This window comes from Pipistrellus hanaki, assembly GCF_964339955.1.
Source record: "Pipistrellus hanaki genome assembly, chromosome: 12".
Classification (NCBI taxonomy): Eukaryota; Metazoa; Chordata; class Mammalia; order Chiroptera; family Vespertilionidae; genus Pipistrellus; species Pipistrellus hanaki.
The window spans coordinates 22,511,661-22,535,103 of NC_140514.1; the positions used below are offsets into that span (position 1 = coordinate 22,511,661).

The 23,443-nt window shown below is 40.4% G+C and overlaps 1 protein-coding gene and 1 pseudogene across 2 annotated transcripts in view; one reads left to right on the forward strand and one right to left on the reverse strand.

Annotated features, from left to right (window-relative positions):
* The first annotated feature begins 80 nt into the window (after positions 1-80).
* MSH2 (mutS homolog 2) overlaps positions 81-23,443 on the forward strand; it is a 46,855-nt gene continuing 23,492 nt past the window's right edge. The window contains exons 1-7 of the mRNA XM_084900998.1: positions 81-385; positions 7,830-7,984; positions 10,465-10,743; positions 12,181-12,327; positions 13,579-13,728; positions 14,859-14,992; positions 23,072-23,271. Of these exons, the coding sequence (XP_084757124.1) occupies positions 175-385; positions 7,830-7,984; positions 10,465-10,743; positions 12,181-12,327; positions 13,579-13,728; positions 14,859-14,992; positions 23,072-23,271 (1,276 nt within the window). The 5' untranslated portion in view covers positions 81-174. The remainder of the gene's footprint in view (positions 386-7,829; positions 7,985-10,464; positions 10,744-12,180; positions 12,328-13,578; positions 13,729-14,858; positions 14,993-23,071; positions 23,272-23,443) is intronic.
* On the reverse strand, positions 3,006-3,321 carry LOC311631107 (small ribosomal subunit protein eS26-like; annotated as a pseudogene). The gene has a single exon. The product of its transcript is annotated as a small ribosomal subunit protein eS26-like (transcript).

Sequence of the window (23,443 nt, forward strand, 5' to 3'; positions counted from 1 at the left end):
GATTGGCTGCGGCAGCGGGCGCCCACCCACCGAGGCGCAGCGCCGGATGCTGATTGGTCGGGCTGCAGAGGCCGGACGCTGCGCGGGGGCGAGAGGGAGGGGCGGCGGGAAACCGCTCAGGGGGTGTGGGGTCGCGCCGTTCCTCCGCCGGGCTGTGTGCGCAGAGCTTCCGACATGGCGGTGCAGCCGCGGGAGACGCTGCAGCTGGAGAGCGTGGCCGAGTACGCCTTCGTGCGCTTCTTCCAGGGCATGCCGGAGAAGCCGAGCACCACGGTGCGCCTCTTCGACCGCGGCGACTTCTACACGGCGCACCGGGAGGATGCGCTGCTCGCCGCCCGCGAGGTGTTCAAGACGCAGGGGGTGATCAAGTACATCGGGCCGGCAGGTGAGGGCTCGGGGAGCCGAGGCCGCAGGGAGCCTGCGGAGGGGGCTCTTGCCAGGCAGCGGGCTCGGGCGAGGAGGGCCCCGGGCTGGGGAGGTGGGTGCCCCGTGCGAAATATCCCTTCCTACGCCCCCCTCTTTCCCCCGCACGGCCAGGTGGGGCGCCCCGCCCCGAGCCTGTTCCTCTGCAGCCGCCCCAAAGTCGAACTTGTAACGAACTACGCAGGGAGCGTTTTGATTGTTCCGTTTAACAGCATTCGTGTGGGTCCAGGGGTCTTCAAACTACGGCCCGCGGGCCACATGCGGCCCGCAGAGGAGTCTGATCCTGCCCGCCAGGTTTTTTGGGCAGTGAGCGCAGCCGAGGTGTTACAGTAGGAATTAGTAGTTCATATAGTCCGGCCCTCCAGCTCTCTTAGGGACCGTGATCTGGCCCCCACTTTAAAAAGTTTGAGGACCCCTCCTCCGTCCCCACCTGGGTCCTGTGTCTGACTCACCATCAGCATCGCCAAGTCTCTATTATTTATATAAACTCCAGTTCAGACGTGGGATTAGAGGAGAAGCGGGTTTGGGAGACCGTTTTCTGCCAGCCTCGATTTTATTTTATTTTATTTATTTATTTATTTATTAAATATATTTTTATTGATTTTGTACAGAGAGGAAGGGAGAGAGATAGAAACATCGATGAGAGAGAGTCATCAATCAGCTGCCTCTTGCACACCCCCTACTGGGGATATGCCGCAACCAAGGTACATGCCCTTGACCGGAATCGAACCGGGGACCCTTCAGTCCCCAAGCCGACGCTCTATCCATTGAGCCAAACCGGTCTCGGCCCAGCCTCGATTTAAAAAAAATATATATTTTATTGATTTTTTACAGAGAGGAAGGGAGAGGGATAGAGAGCCAGAAACATCGACCAGCCGCCTCCTGCACACCCCCCACCGGGGATGTGCCCGCAACCAATGTGCATGCCCCTGACCGGAATAGAACCCGGGACCTCCCAGTCCCCAGGCCGGCGCTCCATCTACTAAGCCAAACGGCCCCCGGCTGCCAGCCTCGTTTTGCTCCCACTCGGCTTGTACCCACGGGGCAGCGCAGGGACCTTCACGAAGGGCTGTTGTTGGGAAGCCGTGCTGCCCAATGGTCAGGACGGTACTGTGTCTGGTGCCAGATGACCTGGGTGCAGGTTGCCGCTCCTCCAAGTATTAGCTGTGCCGTTGGGCCTGTAATGCCGGCTTGTGCCTCAGCTCAGCATCCAGGGCCCTCTACAACTCGGCCCCATCCATCCTCCCAGCAGCATCTCCCCTCCGGAAAGCCACAAACTTCCCACCCCGTGTGGGCTGTGTTCTGTTCTGTACGTTTCATGTGGATCTCTTTCCTCCCCGGCTCCGTGGGGATAGCCCTGGGCGGGAATAAGGAGCTGTGGGTTTCTCCTCTTGCTGCTGCCACATGCAGAGTGGATGTTACTGACAAAAGATTCATTAGGTGGGGGTTTCTTGAGGGCTTGGCGTGTCAGCCAGGATTGTGGACACTAGGAGTTTATAGATGAAAAGGCAATATCATTGCCTTCACAGAGCTCACTCTAGGGGAAAGCAAGGCATAAATAATTAGAATGCAAGGTGAAGAACTGAGCCCTAACTGGTTTGGCTCAGTGGATAGAGTTTAGGCCTGCGGACTGAAGGGTCCCAGGTTCGATTCCGGTCAAGGGCATATACCTTGGTTGTGGGCACATCCCCAGTCGGGGGTGTGCAGGAGGCAGCTGATCCATGTTTCTCTCCCATCGATGTTTCTGATTCTCTATCCCTGTCCGTTCCTCTCTGTAAAAAAATCAATAAAATACATATTTTTTTAAAAAGTGAAGAACTGAGTGTTGCATGACAAGTTGTTGAAGAGGTATAGAGTATAGAGGCAGGAGTACCAAAGACCGGAGCCATCAGAAGAGGTAGTGTCTGAAAGGCTAATTCCACTCGATCCTTGAAAAACAAGGAATTTGCCAGGGAGAGGCCTGAAAAGAGGTAGATGGGTGTTGCATGAGCAGAAAATGATGAGCGAGGAGAGTGGCCCAGGTAGATGGGGTCAGATGATAAAAGGCTCTTTATGTTGTGCTGAGTGAGATGCTAGCACTGTCTGTTGTAGTGGGCAGTGGGAGTTCTGAAGACTTGGTTTAAGGTGGAGTGGTGTAGTGTGGAGGATGTGGCTGAAGGAGCGAGATTAGAGGTATGGGGACCAGTTGAGACCAGCCAGAGGCAGTGTTATGGTGGCTTCATAGTTATGACAGTCTAGATTACTTTCCAGGAATGATTCCTTTTATTCTAGGCTGTTTTTGTTTTTGTTTTCTTGTGGTTTAGAATAATTTAAGCATTTAAAATGGGTAAAGTTCTAAATGTACTTGTATGTTTGTATAAATTCGATAACCTGTTAAAACAAATAGTTGTTGGGTTTTTTTTGTTTTTGTTTTTTTTTGTCTAAGTTAGATTATGAAAGGAATAATGGATGCTAAGCATTACATTCATTTATTGGGAAGGAAATTTAGTATGAACAATTTAATATTGGAGTGTAGATTTTGTGTTTTTGAAGTATAATTTCCATTTATTTTTCCCCTGGAGAACTTTTCACTCCTTAAAGATTTAGCTCCCAACATGGACTTTGGGTGGAGGTCATGGGGCAGCACCCGAAGGTCTAAATGGGACGGGGGTGTTCCGGGCTTCACGAGAGCGATTCCTGACTGCCTTGCTGTGAGTGGCACAGCTCACACAGTGACTTAGTTTCACATACAGCTTGGGAAGCACATAGGTGCCGAATGTCCCTAATGGCTGCGGCCTCTACTGTGTTTCTAATGACAAACTTCTTAATGGCCTTGTCCTTGGGCACACACACGGCGCAGTGGGTGCAACAAACAGGCTGCACATGGCCTCGGCCTTTTTTCCTTCTTTTCTTGGTCATCTTGGAAATGAGGTCCCAAGTGAGCTAGATTTTTTTTTTTTTAACATATTTTTTTCTTTTGTTGACCATGAAAGTTAAAGTGTTGGTTTTTGCCAAGGACATTTCCAAGAATAGAATAACCTAGAAACTCACCTTATCTTAAATCCTATTGGGAATGTAGTTAAGGTGATTAGAAGTGAATGTGAAGCCCTGGCCAGGTAGCTCAGTAGGTTAGAACTTGTCCTGATACCCCAAGGTTGTGGGTTTGATCCCTGATCAGGGCGTATACAAGAAGCAACCAATCCTCCTATATAATAAAAGCCTAATATGCAAATTGTCCAATGGGGCATTCGACATGCGCTGACCACCAAGGGGCGGCACAGCAGTGAAGGCACTGCCAGCCAGATGGGCCCAGCGGGACCCCTGCAGGATGGTGGAGCAGGTAAGCAGGGCCGCTGCTGCTGCTGCTGCTGCTGCTGCTGCTGCTGCTTCTTCTTCTTCTAATATATATTTTATTGATTTTTTTTTTTTTTAATAGGAAGGGAGAGGGAGTTAGAAACATTGATGGGAAACATCAATCAGCTGCCTCCTGTAAACAAACCCCCTACTAGTGATGTGCCCACAATCAAGGTACATGCCCTTGACTGGAATCATACCTAGGACCCTTGAGTCTGCAAGCTGACGCTCTATCCACTGAGCCAAACCAGTCAGGGCGGCTTCTATCACTTAACATTTTTTAGATGTACCGTATTTCAGTTGATGTACATTTGGGTTACTTTTTTGTTGTTAATTCTCACCTGAGGGTATTTTTTGCATTTATTTTTAGAGAGAGTGGAAGGAAAGGAGGGAGGAAGGGACAGAGGCAGGCAGGCAGAGAGAGAAACATCGATGTGAGAGAAACACATGGATTGGTTGCCTTCTACACATTCCCCAACCTGGGTCGGATTGAACCTGCAACCCAGGTAGGTGCCCTTGATCAGAATCAAACCCGGGACCCTTCAGTGCATGAATTGACAGGTCCCACATTATTATTATTTTTTTTAAATAATATTTTTATTGAGAGGAAGTAAGAGGGATAAATGGATGAGAGAAAAACATCATTGATTGGCTGCCTCCTGCACACCCCTTCTGGGGATCAAGCCCATGACACAGGCATGTGCCTTGACAGGGGATTGAACCATGTCCCAATAGAGCTCCAATTAATTGATTATCTGCCTAGACTTAGTGGGACAAATGCAGGTGACCAGGAGTCAGCAATAACGGCCTATCTCCTGGTACTTCAATGTCTAGACAGCTGAGCCGAACCAGAACACATGATGCACAAGACAGAATTAGTATGCAGTCACACAGGGTTTAGTTACCTATTCCTAGTGGGTCCTAGGCTCCAGCAAAGGCCACCGGCGATGCATACTGAAGGACAGAGACAGGCAGGCGGCCGCAGTTGGTTCAGGCTCACACAGCAGAGCACAGGGGCTTGTCTCTCGGAGCGACGTGGAGTCCCCCTCTTATCGGGCAAGAGACCACAACTGAAGATGGTCTCCAGATTATATAGACCATGATATACAACTTGTGTCCTTATTAGCGTGGGCCAGACGGTGTTGCCTTTGCTAGGAGCAGGGCGTTTACACTTTAAGGGCGCAGAGCTTTTACGTCAAGATTGGGGTGTTCATTAATTTTGGAAGTTACAGAGTATTGGAGGTTTCCATACAGCAAACATTTCACACAATAATTATTTTATACATTAGAGGGGTTACATTTATTATAACAAACCATTACCAGGACACTCAACCAGATTGAGCCATGGCTGGGCATCCAGGTTTGGGTCCACATTCTTCAAGAAAATGAATGTTGCACCATCCTGAGGGTATTCTTTCTGCTATAATCAGGTGGAGGCTGGGTAGCTTTCTCTTCCTGTTCCTTTTATTTCACTTCAGAGGGTCAATCGTACTTTCCAGCTATTCTGACTGGAAGCATACGGTCTTAGCTCTTCACCAGAAGTAGCTGCACTTCAAGTACTTCTTGGTAAATATGACTTAAAATGCACTGCCACCCAATGTGTCTTGTCACAAAACCCCTTTGAGAGTAGGATCTTGGGAGGATAACTTGGAGGTTGTGCAACTTAATCTGAAGGTTAGTAGTAATGGAGGTAGAGGAGGCCTTGGGAGGGAGGGGAATCACCTTATTCATTGCCTCTTTCCCCACCCACTGTTAAGGCTGCACCAAGCCTGTGTTCTCTTAAATGTGTCATAAAAAAAACTATTGTTCTGGATACTTCCACTCAGGGCCAGGGAGATAGCATTGATGTGCAAAGTAGTCAGGTCTAAGAATGGGGAGTGGTGGGTGCTGCTTATAGATCTGAGATGCTTGTACATCCTGTGGTAAGAATTCAAATTCAAATGCTGGCATATGCAACTGGACTGATTACTTAGGAGTTGTTAAATAATTGTGCCAGATCAGTGTGTTTTTCTCCTCCCCAGAATTGTTTTTTGCTAGGTTGCACTTTATATTTTGCCTTCAAAACTGAAGGATGATATGAAAAACACTGTTTTGAAACTCACTGCCATATTTGCTAGAAGTTACTGACTATATTCACAATGGCATTTTTAAGTATTTCTGGGAGAAATTCCTCTTTGATTTTGTATTAACTCTGGTTCAGTGCTTTTCTTGAGCAAGGTTTTTGTGTGTGTGTGTGTGTGTGTGTGTGTGTGTGTGTGTTTTGTTGTTGTTGTTGTTTCATCATAGGAATAATGTTATCTAAGTGGAATTCAGCTAGATGGGCTGATAGGGTTTGCCAATCATTCTGGTTTGCCCAGGAATGAGGGGGGCTTCTGGGATGCTGAACTTTCAGTACTAAAACTGGAAAAGTCTTGGGCAAACCAGCATGGTCCCCCTATGTTTTAGGCAAAATCAGGGAAGAATTAAAATGGAGCCTCCCATTTCACATTGTGGTTCTGAATCTGAGTATTAGTTGGGAGATGTGAGTTTGCTGCAACCTGGGTAGGCCTTAATTCCTGCATATGCTTGTGAGAATGTGAGTACATGCCTTACTGAATGTGATTTTATTTGCTAAAAAAAACTTTGAAAGCTGTAAAGAATTTTGAGTTTATTTGAGCCAAACTGTTGACATATGTCTGGAAGCAAAACCTCAATGAATTGAGATAATGCTATGGAGGATGGCTGGTTACATTTGTCTTTATACATTGCAATCAAAGGAGGGACATGTGGATTACTTGAAATTCATTGGTGATAGATCAAGGAGGTGGGATAAAGCAAAGGGGTGGGGGGTGGGGTGGGGAAGAACCCCTGGGATTGGATAAAAAGTAAAATGATGGACACATACTTAGGTGGGTTCAGGAACAATTAACATGATAATGTAGGAATTTGTGGTATCTGTCCTAACGCCCAGCACATTAGGTTGTGCCCCAGGGCTCCAGAAAAAGGGAAGTTACAAGTTACCTGGCATTTCAAGGGTTTGTTGTATTAGATGCAAAAAGACAGATAGGCTCAGTTAAGGTAAAGGTTGACCTTGTCAGTGAAGATATCGGTCTAGGATGTAACTGCCCACCATAACATTTCAGACGATCCTTTGTGTTTACTGTAGGTCTCTGAGTTTGCAAGACTGCCATGCAGGCCTCCCCTGAACTTGTCAGGTCAGCATGTAGCCTCTTTTGTCCACACATTCAACTTGATTTTTTTCTTTTTTCAACTTGTTTTTTTCTGTTAAGTATTTTTATTGCTTTCAGAGAGGAAGGAAAAGAGAGATATTTCTAACTCTTTATCCCTATCCCTTCCTCTCTGTAAAAAATCATATATATATATATATATATATATATATATATATATATATATATATATATATTTTTTTTTTTTTTTTTTTTTTTTTTGCCCAGCCAGTGTGGCTCAGTGGTTGAATGGTTCACATCAATGAGAAGAATCATTGATCATTGATCGGCTGTCTCCTGCACGTCCCATACTGGGGATCGAGCCCACAACCTGCGCATGTGCCCTTGACACGAATCGAACCTGGGACCTTTCAGCCTACAGACTGATGCTCTGTCCACTGAGCCAAACCAGCTAGGGCTCTTCTCAGTTTTTTATTTTAATTTATAGGCTTCATAGAAGCAGAAGGCTATGTCTGCTTACCATTTTAGAGAGAGAGGGAAAGGAAGGGAGAGAAATAGAAACTTCGAGATGAGAAACATCATTGATCGGCTGCCTCCTCACAACCCCTATTGGGGATCTAGCCCAAAACCCAGGCATGTGCCCTGAGAATCAACCAGTGAACCTCTTGGTTCATGGGTCAGTGCTCCGCCACTGAGCAGCACCATCTGGGCTCTAGTCACCATTTTATACTTCTCCTCTACCAAAATCTTGAGGACATATAATAGGTGCTTGATAAGCAACTTATTGAATGAATGAATTACTGTGAGAACTGTGTGTTTTTTTTGGGAAATACTGTGTTAGGTACTTGGAAAACATTACTTCAAATTCTCTCAAATCTGTAATATGTTTTTAATATTTTTCTTTAGGATCAAAGACTCTGGAGAGTGTTGTGCTTAGTAAAATGAATTTTGAGTCCTTTGTAAAAGATCTTCTTCTAGTTCGGCAGTATAGAGTTGAAGTTTATAAGAATAGAGCTGGAAATAAGGCCTCCAAGGAGAATGATTGGTATTTGGCATTTAAGGTAATTAACTTATTTATTTATTTATTTATTTATTTATTTATTTATTTTTAAGCATAGAAAAAATTAAATATTTTAACCAGGTCTGATAGTAAAGTGCTTTGAAAATTTTAATTTTTAGCATGTGATTTTTAAAAACTATAGTTTAAAAGTAACTCAGAAATTCAGTAAATCCTTATAAGTATAAACACTGATCTTTGTCACTGTCCCTAAAAGATAAGTAATAAAGAGCTGTTACATAAAGTTGAATACAGCATTAAATAAGGATTTGATTTTACTGTTTGTAAAGTAATTTCACACAAATTTACAGTATTCCAAATATCTCATTTTACACATTTTAATCTTTGTATGTGCCTTTCTCCCATTAGATTGTAAGTTTTTGTAAGTCTGGGACTTTAATGGTGATCATGTTCTGTAGCCTAGCAAACTATAACTCTTTGTTGTTGCTGCTGAGTTCTATGAGAAATGAGATAGAAAACATCTTTTGTGGTGCCCTCAATTTTTTATTAAAATCTTTCAAGATATAGGCTAAATAAAACCTATAGGTAAAAGACCCACTTCTCAGTAAACAATGGAAAATTCCCAATGTGTAGAATGCTAAATTCTCTCATATAATCTTCAGTAAATGTCTAGTTTTACAAATGGATTGGGGTTGGGAGGGGTAATGAAATGAAGATTGAAAAATATTATATTTGAAGCAGCACCAACATCAAATGTTTAAATATTACATTAAACTCCACAAGAAAAAAACCCATAGAACTTTCAGGGGAGAAAAAGTGTCAGGCCTTGCCCAGTGTGGCTCAGTGGTTGAATGTCAACCTATTAGGAGATCACAGTTCAATTTCCGGTCAGGGCACATGCTTGAGTTGAGGGCTCAGTCCCCAGTAGGGGGTGTGCAGGAGGCGGCTGATCAATGATTCTCATCATTGATGTTTCTACCTCTCCTCCCTTCCTTCTGAAATCAATAAAAATAATCAATAAAAATAGTCATAAGTTTAAGTGAGTACCATGGTTATCAGTTACATCTCAGTCCTTTATGTCATCAGAATCTTTCAAGATGAACTAAAAAAAAATTTTAAATTATTGATTTTAGGGAGAGAAAGAGAAACATTGATTTGTTGTTCTATTTAATTATGCATTCATAGTTTGACTCTTGCTCGTGACCTGACTGGGGATTGAACCCCAAACCTTGACGTATCAGGACAATGCTCTTATTAACTAAACTACCCAGTCAGGACAAGATGAATTATTTTTAGTTCTTTTTAAGGGGGAAGGGAGAATGTTAAAGTAAGTATCTTCATCAGGTTAAAAATATGTTATTCTTCATCCTGACTTTTAAGAAATTCATATCTAAAACTGCTGTTTTTAGCTTATTGATTCTATTGTAAAGTATTAGTGATATTTAAAATAGTTGATTTGTGATTTTCTTTTCATGTTCTCAGTAGTTTGTATGTTCAGAGATTACCAATCATATCATTTTTCATCTTCAAGAATCCAATTTTATTAGCTACTGGTTCACTTCACTTTGAAGGGTATATAAGGTGTGTTTCATAAGCTCTGTATAAATTCAAAGCTTGTATGTGAAAATAGGATGTTTATATTTATGATTGAATCGGTGCTTTTAAAAAATAGCAGATAACTTTTCTTTTTTGATCCAGATTTTAATCAATCCATAGTTACAGGAGATTCAGAATCATACTGTGATAAAATAAATGATTATGATGCCAACCACATTTAAGAACTGTTGATGGCTACTGGTTGCTTTGACTGTCACTGTGTTCGTTTGAACTATTTGTGACTATCTCATGTTTTATTACTGTGGTTGTCAGTTGCCTCAGAATGCCTCTGGTTGAAGTTTTTAGTGTCACCCACAGACATGTCCAGCCAAAAGCAAAGAAACTTGACACTAATTAGTCTATGCAGTCTTAAAGAGCTATTTCTAATCTTTTTGACCTATTGAAAATAGGTCAAGGACCTTTTATTTGGAAAATCACTGACCTAGAATAATCTGCATTTTACACATAAGTATATTGATATAGAGAGACTTTTTCAAGGTGAGTATTTTAGCTAATAATACTGCTCTTCTATGTGGAATAGCTACGTAGTGAAAATACTGATATGTGCAACCTATGGGTAGTTTGGCAGAATGTAGAAATTGAAGCCTAGCAATGACAAGATGATCACTTTGGGTTCCTTAATGATTGTGTGTATATAAACTTAGTTGTCAAATTACAAACTGAAAATCACTTGATACAATTAATTTTAGATACACCCAAATGCTCTGAAAATGACTGGAAAAATATGGGTACTTTATTGAACATTGGTGATAATTGTTGGAATATATGGTATAAGCTTCTTTTTGGGGAGGGGCGGGGGGTAAAAATCATTTTGTTAATTCATCCAGGTTGGGTAATTCTTGTTTGCTAGTAAAATTTTAAAGTACATCCAACAGTTTCTTAAACTTTTTCTTTGTTATTGCTTAGGCTTCTCCTGGTAATCTTTCTCAGTTTGAAGATATTCTCTTTGGTAACAATGATGTGTCAACTTCAATTGGTACTGTGGGTGTTAAAATGTCTACAGTTGATGGCCAAAGACAGATTGGAGTTGGGTATGTTGATTCCATAAAAAGGAAGCTAGGACTGTGTGAATTCCCTGATAATGATCAGTTCTCCAATCTGGAAGCTCTCATGATTCAAATTGGACCAAAGGAATGTGTTTTAGCAGGAGGAGAGACTGCTGGAGACATGGGGAAACTGAGGCAGGTAAGATAATTGGTCTAGTGACAGAGCTGAAACCAAGTGTAGGAAAGGTGCTAATTAACACGATACTATTTTATTTAAGGAAAAGAGTAAAAGTATCTAATTTCAATAATGCTTTATTTTAAGGAATGCCTTGATTTTTATATTTGACAAATTTTGTGCTTAATAGGACATTAGAAGAAGCTGTTTCTTATTTAAGACTTATTCTACTTCAGATCATTTCCCCTCTTGCCCTCCCTCCCTCTTTAAAGGGTAACAGAAGGGGAGCCTTGGAGGGTTCAAATCAACTCACAGTTGATAAAGGGAATGCTTTCACAGTTCAGGGGGAAAAAAGGTGATTTAAAAAACAATTTATTATTGTATCTAGCATGGATTTATCAAATAAATATGATGCAATTCTTCAGGACTATTATTATTTTAAGATTTTTATTTACATTTTTTTTCCATCACCATTTATCCCCCCTGTACGTCATCCTCATCCTACCCCTTTCCCCCATAGTCACCACACCGTCAGGATTATTATTAATTTTTTTAAGATTTAAAAAATTGATATTTAGAGAGAAAGGAAGGGAGAGAGATGGATGTGAGACGGCAATAATCAGCTGCCTCCGGTACACCTCCCTACAAGGGATTAAGCCTGCAACCGGGCATATGCCCCAACCGGGAATCGAACTGGCAGCCTTTCAGTGCACGGGATGACGCCCAGCCACCTGAGCCACATCAGCCAGGGCAGGATTTTTTTTGATAGGTCAAGTGGAACTTTAGCTGATTTTTTTAACAGAATTTTGATTGTGCCATTTATATGATTTATTAGATATTTCTTAATGGATGTTGTATTGCCCAAGGATTCTTTTATTTTTGTGCGCCTCAAATATAATATCATAAGAACTAGGCATTTTTAGCATAGATAGTATCTAAATAATTTTCTAAGAGTATTAGTCTGTTAAGATTTTTTTACCTTTGGGAATATTTTTGAAAGCTTCATGTGTACATAATTTTAAATATCCACCAAAATTTCGTGTATATATAGATATATATTTTAAAAAAAATATATTTTTATTGATTTTTTTATAGGAAGAGAGAGAGAGAGAGAGAGTTAGAAACATCAATGAGAGAGAAACATCCATCAGCTGCCTCCTGCACACCCCCCCACCAGGGATATGCCCGCAACCAAGGTACATGCTTTTGACCGGAATCGAACCCGGGACCCTTCAGTCTGTAGGCCGACGCTCTATCCACTGAGCCAAACCGGTTTCGGCTCGTTTATATATTTTAAAAATACTTGTTCATACATATTTTAGCAATATCTTGCATGTAATAAGAAAATTTAAGGTGGGTTAATAATTTGTTAGATATTGTCACTTTATATTTGTCAGTGTTATAGTTTTCCTTTAGTTACAGCTTTTCTCAAAGTAATTTAAAATATTTCTTGTAAAATAGGTTATTCAGAGAGGAGGAATTCTGATCACAGAAAGAAAAAGAACTGACTTTTCCACAAAAGATATTTATCAAGACCTTAACCGGTTATTGAAAGGCAAAAAGGGAGAACAGGTGAATAGCGCTGTCTTGCCAGAAATGGAGAATCAGGTATGTGAATTACAGTGTGAATTTGTCCTGATTGTAATAGTGACTTTTTGAGAAGGCTAATTCTGTCACATATATCTCGAACCTAAACTGTGGGTCACAGATATTAAGCTTATTTTTATGATAAAGCTTGAGAAAAACTCAAGGAAATGACTAGAAAATTTTAAACATAATTCCATAGTACTCACATAACAAATGTCTCCGGGACAAGGAAGAGTTTTATTGGTTTCATGTAAAAGAGCCTGATTACTGTCACTAAGTATGTGAGAAAGCTTATTGACCGAAGCGGGGAAAGACCTATCAAAGCTTTACAATTTACAAGCTGTGGAATAATTTATAAACTAGAGGCCTGGTGCACGAAATTCATGCATGGGTGGGGGTCCCTAGGCCTGGCCAGCGATCAGGGCCAATCAGGCTGGGCCAGAGAGTAGACAATGGTTGCTGGGCTGGGTGCGGAAGGAACGGATGCCAGATCCTGACCCTGCCATCATCAGTGGCAGGGCACCGTGCTGTTCCCCATCTGTCCCACCTCCCCTTCCCTTGAGGCCACCTCACCACTGCAGTGGGTGGGTGGCAGGTGGGCCCATTGGGACCTGCCAGACGGGGGAGGAACAGAGCACAGAGATTGGCTGTTGGCCCCAAGGAGGGAGCCGGCCCTCAGCCCCCCTGAGAAAGTGGCTGCGTCCCCTACCACCCGTCCCTGGTTCCCCATCCCAGCCTGGGGCCTGGCCTGGGAGAGGGACTGCAGGAGGTTGGCTGTGGGAGCACACTGACCACCAGGGGGCTGCTTCTGCATTGAGCGCCTGCCCCCTGATGGTCAGTGTTCTCATAGTGACTGGTTATTCCGGTTGCTTAGGCTTTTATATTTATAGATTATTCCTGAGAGGCAGTTTTATTACATGCTAAATAAAGTTAAAAATACCTGTCTTAAGGATTATTATGGATATTAGAAAGCATAGGGGTGAAAATATATACAGCACATAATAATTGTATAATAAAAGTTACATTTAATAGGTATTTGACTATTTTTTATTTTTGGCTGTTTTGAACAATGCTACTATTACAGTATATTTTCATTTTCTAAAAATCATTTTCTAATATTAAGAGATTTATTTTAACTTTCATTTTCTTAATTTGGATTGGGAAGAAACACTAAGGAAAATGATGTGCTTGGCATTTTTCCCCCCATTGCCTTTTAAAATATTTCTAGAATTCTAGTGATGACAATCTTTTATTTTACATTCTTAATCGTAGGTTGCAGTTGCATCATTGTCTGCAGTTATCAAATTTTTAGAACTCTTATCAGATGATTCAAACTTTGGACAGTTTGAACTGACTACTTTTGACTTTCATCAGTACATGAAATTGGATATTGCAGCAGTCAAAGCCCTTAACCTTTTCCAGGTAAAAAAATAATTCATGGATTAAAAACATTGAAAGGTATGCCCTGGGTATGAGGCTCAGTTGGTTGAGTGTCATCTCATGCACCCAGAATTTGCAGGTTCTATTCCCGATCTGTGCACTTGCCCAGGTTGTGGGATTGATCCCCAGTAGGGAGAATGCAGGAGGCAGCTGATAGATGTTTCTCTCATCAATGTTTCTCTCTCCCTCTACCTTCTTTTCTCTCTAAAACTCAATAAGAATGCACATAGCATGGTAAAATTCATAGACACAGATAATAGTATGGTGAGTACTATAGGGAAAGGGGGTGGGGAAGGTAGAAGAGGGTAAAGGAGGATAAGTGGTGATGGAAGAAGATTTGGGATGGTGAAAACAATATAATATACAGATGACTATTAAAAAAGAAGCCTCAAATAAAATAATTTTCTTTTTTGTTAATCCTTATCCCAGGATATTTTTTCATTGATTTTTAGAGAGTTGAAGGGAGGAGGAGGAAGAGGAGGAGGAGAGAGAAAGTGAAAGAGAAACATCAGTGTGAGAGAGACAAATCGGTTGGTTGCCTCCCTCGCGCCCGGCGGGCCCAGGATTGAGCCTGCAACGGAGGTGTGTGCCCTTGACCAGAATTGAACCTGCAGCTTACGATGCTATATTCACTGAGTCAGCCTGGCTAGGGCCTGAAGCATCTTTCTAAGGAGCTTAAATATTCTGAAATATTATTATACTTGAATAAGTAGTTTTGAATTTGTATACACACCTTCCCCCCCTGCTCCCTCCAAGCACACTGTTCCCCGACCCTGGCCTGCTTGGACCTCACCCTTGAATTATTATATTTGTGTAGTTGTAAGTTATATAAAAGTATTTGCCCTTAATATAATAGTTTTTAAAAATTACACCTTAATAAGTTTTATGTCTAAAACTGCAGTAAATACAAAGCTGTTTTGGTTTGGGTAATACACAGAAGAAAATAAAGATTAACGGGTTAAAAATTTGACTCTAGGAAGAACTTTTGTGCAGATTTATTATTTAATATTTGAAGAATATTAAATGTTCTTGGTTCTCAAAATTATTTTTTATGGCATAGTAAGATTTTTCACTAATGAGAACACGGTTCTTTTTTGTTGTTTGTTTACTAGGGTTCTGTTGAAGATACCACTGGCTCTCAGTCTCTGGCTGCATTGCTGAATAAGTGCAAAACCCCACAAGGACAAAGACTGGTTAACCAATGGATTAAGCAGCCTCTCATGGATAAGAACAGAATAGAAGAGAGGTACATGACTGGCTTTGAGTGACATTCAGTTGCTCCATTTGATTATACCATTTATACTTATATGCAAATTTTTTTTTAGCATCCAGCTTCATGGAGAACTAAATAGTAATAATAGAACGATAATTATTTAGATTGATTAAATAATTCTTAATTACATTTTTCTCACTATAAAGTACAATTTTATTGGAGAGGTGGTATGGAAAATGTTTAGAGCATGAACATGAACTTGGGAGCCAGAGTATCTTGTTTCAAATTATGGCTTTGCCACTTTTCAGCTGTTATCTTGGGCAAGTTATTCAACCTCAGTGTCACAATTTCTTCAGTTTTACTAGTAAAGTGAAGTAATAACATACCAAATTCATAGGGTTGTTATGAGGATTTGGTGATTCAATATGTATGAAGTACTTTGCACAAGGTTTGGCACATAGGAAGTATTTGATTATTTTAGAAAGGACTAAGTCTAAAAATGTATTTCAGATAATTTTTTAAATTGAGGAAATAAAAGAAAATCATATAATCCTGCTACCCTAATACAATTAGCAATTTGAGTATATTTTATTTTTGTTTTAGATAAGCATTTTAAAACTTTTAAGTGAAGTATAATATACATAAAAGCTTAAATCTTAAGTGTGCTTGATGAATTTTCACAAAATAGATACATTGGTGTAACAACACATAAGTCAAGAAACAATCGAGTATCCCAGAAACTTGCCTTCTAGTTTTTACTCTTAGTCCAAGACTAATAATCATTGTTCTGGCCTCGCCGTTTATTTTTGCCTATTTTTGAAATCTGTATGAATAGAATCATTTTATATACAGACAGTCCTCTGGTTACATTGGACTCTATGTACCTCGTTTCATGGTTACGTTGCCATCTCCATTTATTTATTAAAAAAAAGTTCTGTCATTTTTATGTCTGTACATATGTGCTTTATGTCTTTTATTATTTATTTACTGCAAGTAAAAGTTAGGAATTGTTATCTTTTTTAAAAAAATAAATCTTTATTGCCCAGATTATTACAATTGTTTCTCCTTTCCCCCCCATAGCTCCCTACCACCCGGTTCCCACCCCACCCTCTGCCCTTACCTCCCCCTCCCCCCATTGTCCTCATCCATAGGTGTACGATTTTAATCCAGTCTCTTCCTGCACCCCCACCCCCCTTTCCCCCTGATAATTATCAATCCACTCCCTTTCTTGGCCCCTGATTCTATTATATTCACCAGTTATTCTGTTCCTCAGATTTTTAATTCACTTGATTTTTAGATTCACTTGTTATGTATATGTATTTGTCGATCATAATTTTTATCTTTATTTTTTTCTTCTTCCTCTTCTTAAAAAATACCTTTCAGCATTTCATATCATACTGGTTTGGGGTTATGAACTCCTTTAGCTTTTTCTTATTCAGAGCAGTCGGAACTGGGGTTAAGTGTAGTCGGGGGGCTTCCTTTCCCCTCCTGCCAGCCAGGCACTCGGCCGCCCTTCCTCTCTGTGCGTATGTCTCTGTACCTCAGGCCTCCTCTGACTTGTGAGCTTTTTTTCTTTCCTTCTAGTTGTAGAATTTCCACTCAGCCAGCTTTCCTGTGGTTCTGGATGATGTCTGTTCTGTCTTTTAGTAGTTGTTTTGAAATTGTTGTGCAAGGCCCTTACCTAGGCCGCCATCTTGGTTTCTCCTCTGTAGTCAATTCTTATGTTAGCAGGTTTTTTTAAATTGGTTGATTGATTTTTTTAATAGAGATATTGATTTGTTTTTCCACTTATTTATGTATTCACTGGTTGATTCTTGTTATGTGCCCTGACCAGGGATGGAATCCGAAACCCTGGCTCATCAAGAGACCACTCCAACCGGCTGAGCCACCTGGCCAGGGCTGTTTGCTAGTCTTTTTATTTTATATTTTTATTGATTTCAGAGAGAGGAAAAGAAGGGGAGAGAGGGGTAGAAACATCAATGTGAGGGAGAATCATTGATCAACTATCTCCTGCACGCCACACAGCCCACAACCTGGGCCTGTTCCCTGACTGAGAATTGAACTATGACCTGGTTCATAGGTTGACACTCAACCATTGAGTATACCGGCAGGGCTCAATTTTTAAATTTTTTATGAACACTTCTTTTTATATAAAATTTAATATGACTAATGTAGCAGTCTTAGTAGAAACATAAGCTACAAATAAAAGTATGACTCCTGTAAATTTATAGATGGTGGTGGTGCTTATGTGATACTATATCATGTTTTTTGAGGCAGTTGTACTTCTAGGGTCCCTAGTTTCCTACCAGGTTATATTCTTTTATGCAAGGATATCTTTAATTAGAATTAATATTCTGTGCAAATAGAGGTCTGGAGGTCATACAGTGAGTGCAGTTTCTTTGAAATAGTGAAGCACTGCTCTGGCTTCTGAAGAACAGGAGAGCTTCCAGCTCATTGCTTCCCAGCCACTGTTGTCTCCACTTCTAAATCAAGTTTAGTGGAGACTCCTGTGTTCTGGTCTCTGGGCTCATCTACTAGCTCCTTTTCATTAATTTGCCTCCTAATCCGGCCTGCACAGCAAAGGCATTTCTTTATCCAGTGCTTTCTTGGGGACCATAGAATTTCTTGCCCTAATGGGCCTTTATCATACTGGCCTCTCCTTAGCTTTCTTTTTCAATTAAAAGTTGCTGGAGAAAGTCACCCAATGTTGATTGGATCCATTGTACTTTGAAGCTGTCTAGCTTTCATTACCACCTGGTATTACCTTTATTACATGACTCAATACACTGGCCAATCCAAATTTTTGTACCTTCCCTGAAAGCCTTCAGCTGCCTCCTTCCTCTAAGTAAATAATGTCCACTTTAATCCTTCCAGTCTCAAACTGTATCTGTATTTTCAGTCTTTCACTTTGTGGCTCTTTCGCAGAAGGAGGAGTAACACTTTGCTTTCCAAAGTCAAGGGCCTTTCTGCTTTACCTCTAGTTATAATTTTGTCCTATTCCTTCTCTGCTTTGGTTTTCTTTCAGTGGATCCTCTGCTTTTCTTATTTCGAGTTTTAGCTGTTGCCTCTCTTTCCCTCCCTCCCAAGTATTTTCCCCAGAATCCTATCTGTATAAATCCCGACTGTTCAGAATATTGGCAAATGAAATACTTCAAAATGAAGTTTCCCAGCTCTCGTGGGAATTCCTTGCTTTCTTGTCCATATCACATTTCATTGCATTTTGTATATCATTGTTACTCAGCACTAACTAAAAGATGGAATATGTTCTTGTCCTCCACTAGATTGTATATTCCTTGAAAGTGTTTCTCTTTTTTCTTGCCATACTGTTTTCTTTTATCTTAAGCCTAGCAGAATATTTGCTACTTAATGTGTCAAGTGGTTCTTCTTGAATTAAACTATGTGAAGTAAAGATAAAGAAGAGACTCAAAACTTATTGCTATTCTTTAGGTACTAAATTTGTTCTTAGCCATGTAAATATGCTGTCATAACTTCCAGTCATGTTTTTACAATGAAAGATTAGAAATGCTATTTAATAAGAAAGGACAGTCTTGATTTTCAAAATACCAAAAATTCTATGAGTTAAACTGTTGGATTTTTATAAGTTAAGTGACCCTAAAACATTATCTTGTATTTCAGTCAATTTGAAAATTAATGTAGTGAATTGTGTACAGCTGAATAATTTTATTGAGTAGGGTTGACAGGTGTATTATGCTCTGCCAACAGTCACTTTGGTACTTCTAAAATGGTGATGTGAAAATGGCATTGTCATGGAAGCAGTGAGTAGAGCAATCATTAAAAAAAAAAAAAAAGGGTCTGTTAGCCAGAACATTAACTGACACTATAATTAAATTTGAAGTGGCATACTGAATAGACTTGTGAAACTAGCAATTTATTAGGCTTTTAATAATACCTGAACCAAAGACTGAGGGGGCTGTATGTTGCCTTATACTGTGTGTTTTAGAAGCTTTTTCTTTCCTTGAGTTTTACTTCTTAATAATCTTTAAAAAATACTTTTTATTGAGTTTTAGAGAGAGGAAGGAAGAGGGAAATTTTTCTAGAGCAGTAAGTGCCTGAATTATTCTCAGTGTTTGCTTATAGCCTCAGTGACTGGTTCATAATACAAACTTGGTAGCAGATTATTTTCCCCTAATTTGGCATTTGCCACAACAAATACATCTGCTGCCTAGGTACTATCTTGACTTTCTATAGAGTTTTAGTTATTTTTCTCTTTATTTTTATCTTTTAAAAAGTGAATTTTTAATCAAGTTCCTTTAAACCAGTGGTACCTGGTGCAAATTTCCCTCAAGGGGACATTTGGCAGTTCCTAGAGACATTTTTGGTCGTCACTCTGGAGACTGTATAGGGCGGAGAAGCCAGGGATGCTGTTAAACACCACAGAACAGCCCCTTACAACAAGTAATGAGAATATCGATGCTGTTGAGAAATCCTGCTTTAAATATATACAATAATGTATAAATATATACAATAATGTCATTTAAATATATACATTAAATCCTGCTTTAAATATATACAATAATGTCAAACACCACAGAACAGCCCCTTACAACAAGTAATGAGAATATCGATGCTGTTGAGAAATCCTGCTTTAAATATATACAATAATGGAGCAGCACAATTTTCTCTTATATAATATACTAGAGGCCTGGTGTATGAAATTTGTGCACTGGGGGGAGGTCGCCTCAGCCCAGCCTGCCCCCTCTCACAGTCCAGGAGTCCTCAGGGAATGTCCTCTGCGGGAGGCAACCAGGCTGATCAGGGGAAGGCATCACCCCGCTGCTGCTGCCACTGCCGGCCACACAGCAGCCAAGGTGTTTTCATCCACATGGACTCACCACAAAAAAAAATGACAACTTACTTTAGGCATTTTCAAGATGTCTCTTTCATAGGATATGACATTCCCCCCCCTTTTTTTTTTTATTTTTTTTATTCTCACATGAGGGAATTTTTTCATTGATTTTTAGAGAATGTGGAAGAAAGAGGGAAAAACAGAGAGAAACATCAATGTGAGAGGCACGCTTTGATTGGTTGACTCCTGCATGAACCCTGACCTGGGCCCTGGCCAGGGAGGAGCCTGCAACCTAGGTACATACCCTGGATCAGAATCGAGCCTGGCCCTCAGCCATGACCACGGGGCTGGGCCTGGTGGCTGCCCCCCATATGGATTTGTGTCTCCTCTGCTCCAGCCCCAGCAGCCCAGCACTGCGGCTGTGGGGCTGGGGCTGGCCTTCCTGTCAATTGTTCTCTCAGGCTCTGGGCCCGAACCAGGCCCCTCCTCCTGAGCTGATTGTGACCGTTATAGCATCCTGGCCTAATTTGTATATCCCCCCCCCTCTCTATAGATATAGATATAGATATAGATATAGATATAGATATAGATATAAATATATTTTGGATTTACATTTTGATGATGCAGGAATTGTAAATGCTGATGGAGAGACAGTAAATAGTTAAGAGATTTAGAAAGCTGATTTGTTTCCTTACCCTCTCTTGTATAAGCCACTGTGGGTTAGTTTACTGCTCATATAGTTTACAAATGTAAGAAAAGGTTGCTCATCTGATAGCCTTCTGACTTTGGGTCATTTGCTGCGCCCCTGGCCATTTTCCCTACCAATTAAAAAATATATATGTATTTTAAATTGATTTTTAAAAAGAGAGGAAGGGGAGGTGAGAGAGAGAGGGAGAGAAACATTGATATGAGAGTAAAATATTGGTCAGATGCCTCCTGCACACCACCCCACTGGGGATCGAGCCCCAAACCCTACAACCTCTCAGTGCACAGTAGGATGTCCAGTCAACAGCCCCACTGGCCAGGGCCATTTTCCCTACCTTTGATCATTAAATTTACCTCTCAGCTATTATATTAATTTCAGTAACATCTACAACATTGCTGTACATGTTACTGAAGTTGTGATCAGTAGAGGGTTGTGAAATTGTGACCAGTAGAGGGTTATGAAATTAATGTAGTAGGTGATAACTAGCATTTTTGAAAAAGATATGATAGGAAAATAACACTGCATCACATATAGTAAGTGTTGTTTTGTGACAACTATTATAATTATGTAGTTTAGTGAAATTCCCTTTTTTCTGCTATCATCCTAGATTATCTGGCTGGGGCCCTGTAGATTGAACTGACAAAAAATTAACAAGAGCAAAACACAATTTTATGTTTACACATGGGAACCGTCAGAGATGAATAATAATAGGGTTGGTTAGAACTTGGGCTTATATTATATTACATTTTAACAAAGGAACAAATATTTCTAAGGAAGTGATAAGATTGAGTTTCTAGGTAGGGCTGTAAATTGTGGGAAGGCAACTATTTGAGAAGCTATTAGTAAAGTTTGTTAGGGAGGTTCGTCTGGTGCCATCTCCAGGCTTATAAGTGTCTAAGGTCGTCTAGGGTGATTAATTTTTGTCCTTCCTGGTACAGAAGGAAGTGAAGGGGAACCCTTTATAGGTTTACTAGAGGTCCGGTGCACAAAATTCATGCACTCTAGGTGGTGGGGGCACCCTCACCCCAGCCTGCTCCCTCTCACAGTCCAGGAACCCCATGATCTATCGCCCTGCAGAAGGAGACCCGGCCCATCATTGCAGCGCCGCCAGCTGGGTATCCTGGGCCTCTCTCTGGGGTGATTTTGGAGGGTCCCCCCTCCCCTGATTGATTGCCCTGCTGACTGGTGGCGGGAGGGAGGGCCACCCACCTTGGCTGGCCTGGCACCAGTGTGTATCATAGCATGGTTGTCTGGATAGTCGTTCTGCTGTTCCGGACCTTCAGTTGATTTGCATATTGTGCTTTTTTTTTTTTTTTTTTTTTTTTTTTTTTTTTTTTATAGATGTCCTGCTTTTATTCAAATAAGGAGAAGACAGAGAGCTTTTCTTTTTTTTCTGCTTCTTAGTTGTTTTCAGCTCAAAATAGTTCTTATGCCGGAATAACATATTTTTGAGATGACATATTCTTCTCCCTACAGAATCTATGCGTACATGTGCTGGGTCGTGATGTGAAAACAATCCTTGCTATAGATTACAGTGAAAAAATGGAAAGCCACTGATTCCAAAAATTTGCACAAGCAATATGAGCTGCATGCTTTATAGCTATTAAAACAACTCAAGATTTTATTTATTAACTTTGGAAAGAAACAAACATATTTCAGTTTTTCAATTAGAAAATTTTAGCTTTGTTTTGTCAGGTAATTTTAGAATGCATTTTGAAAATTTATAAAATCTCTGGTAGAATAAATATTGGATTTGGCAACCTTCTTATAATTCTTTTTAATTTAAGATAATTGTGACCCTTTGAGAGGACATGGAGGGATCTGGAAAGTATTAGGCTAACTGAAATAAGCCAGTCAAAGAAAGACAAGTATCACATGATCTCACTGATATGTGGAATCTTATGAATAAAATAAACTGATGAACAAAATAGATCCAGAGACATAGAAGCATGGAACAGACTGTTGAATCTCAGAGGGAAAGCAGGGTCAGGTGGGTGGGGTAGGTGGGAAGAGATCAGAGAACTTATATGCATAACCCATGGCGACAGACGGTAGGGTGATGAAGGCCTGGGGCAGGTTAGAAGAGGTCAGTGTAGGGAAAGGGGGCTATATGTAATGCTTTCAACAATAAAGACTTAACATAAGAAAAGATAATTATTTACATGTGCACTATGTGTCAGTAGCAACAATATCCCAATAATGAAATTCTTCTATTTAAGAAATGCCAGTTTGATGAAAATTAAACAAATTGGGTATATTTTATTATCTTATACCATTAGTCAACAGAGCGGCAAACCGCAGCTCATGAGTTGCATGTGACTTGTGAGCTGCATGTGGCTTGCGAGTAGCAGTTTGCTGACCACTGTCTTATACTATTTAACTAAACATTAATCTGGTTAGCAACTAATTAGAAACTCTTTTACATTACAGTGTTAACAGAGTCTTCCATCTTCCATAAAAAGCTGACATTTCAGAATAGATTCAAACTCCTCACATGGAATTTTTTTTAGTTCATTTAGTTGAAACTTATGTACATCATTGACAAATCTTAATTCTGTACTAAAGTATTTATAATTAATACTAATGTAATGTATTTCAGATTAAATTTAGTGGAAGCTTTTGTAGAAGATGCAGAATTGAGACAGTGTTTACAAGAAGATTTACTTCGTCGATTCCCAGATCTTAACCGATTTGCCAAGAAATTTCAAAGACAAGCAGCAAACTTACAAGATTGTTACCGACTCTATCAGGGTATAAATCAACTCCCTAATGTTATACAGGCTCTGGAAAACTATAAAGGTAACAAAATGATTTTGTTTTTGTTTTCCTTCACTTTCTTTAAAAAAATTTTTTTTACTTTATTATTTTTTAAAATTGATTTTTTACAGACAGGAAGGGAGAGAAAGGGATAGAGAGTTAGAAACATCGATGAGAGAGAAACACTGATCAGCTGCCTCTTGCACACCGCCTA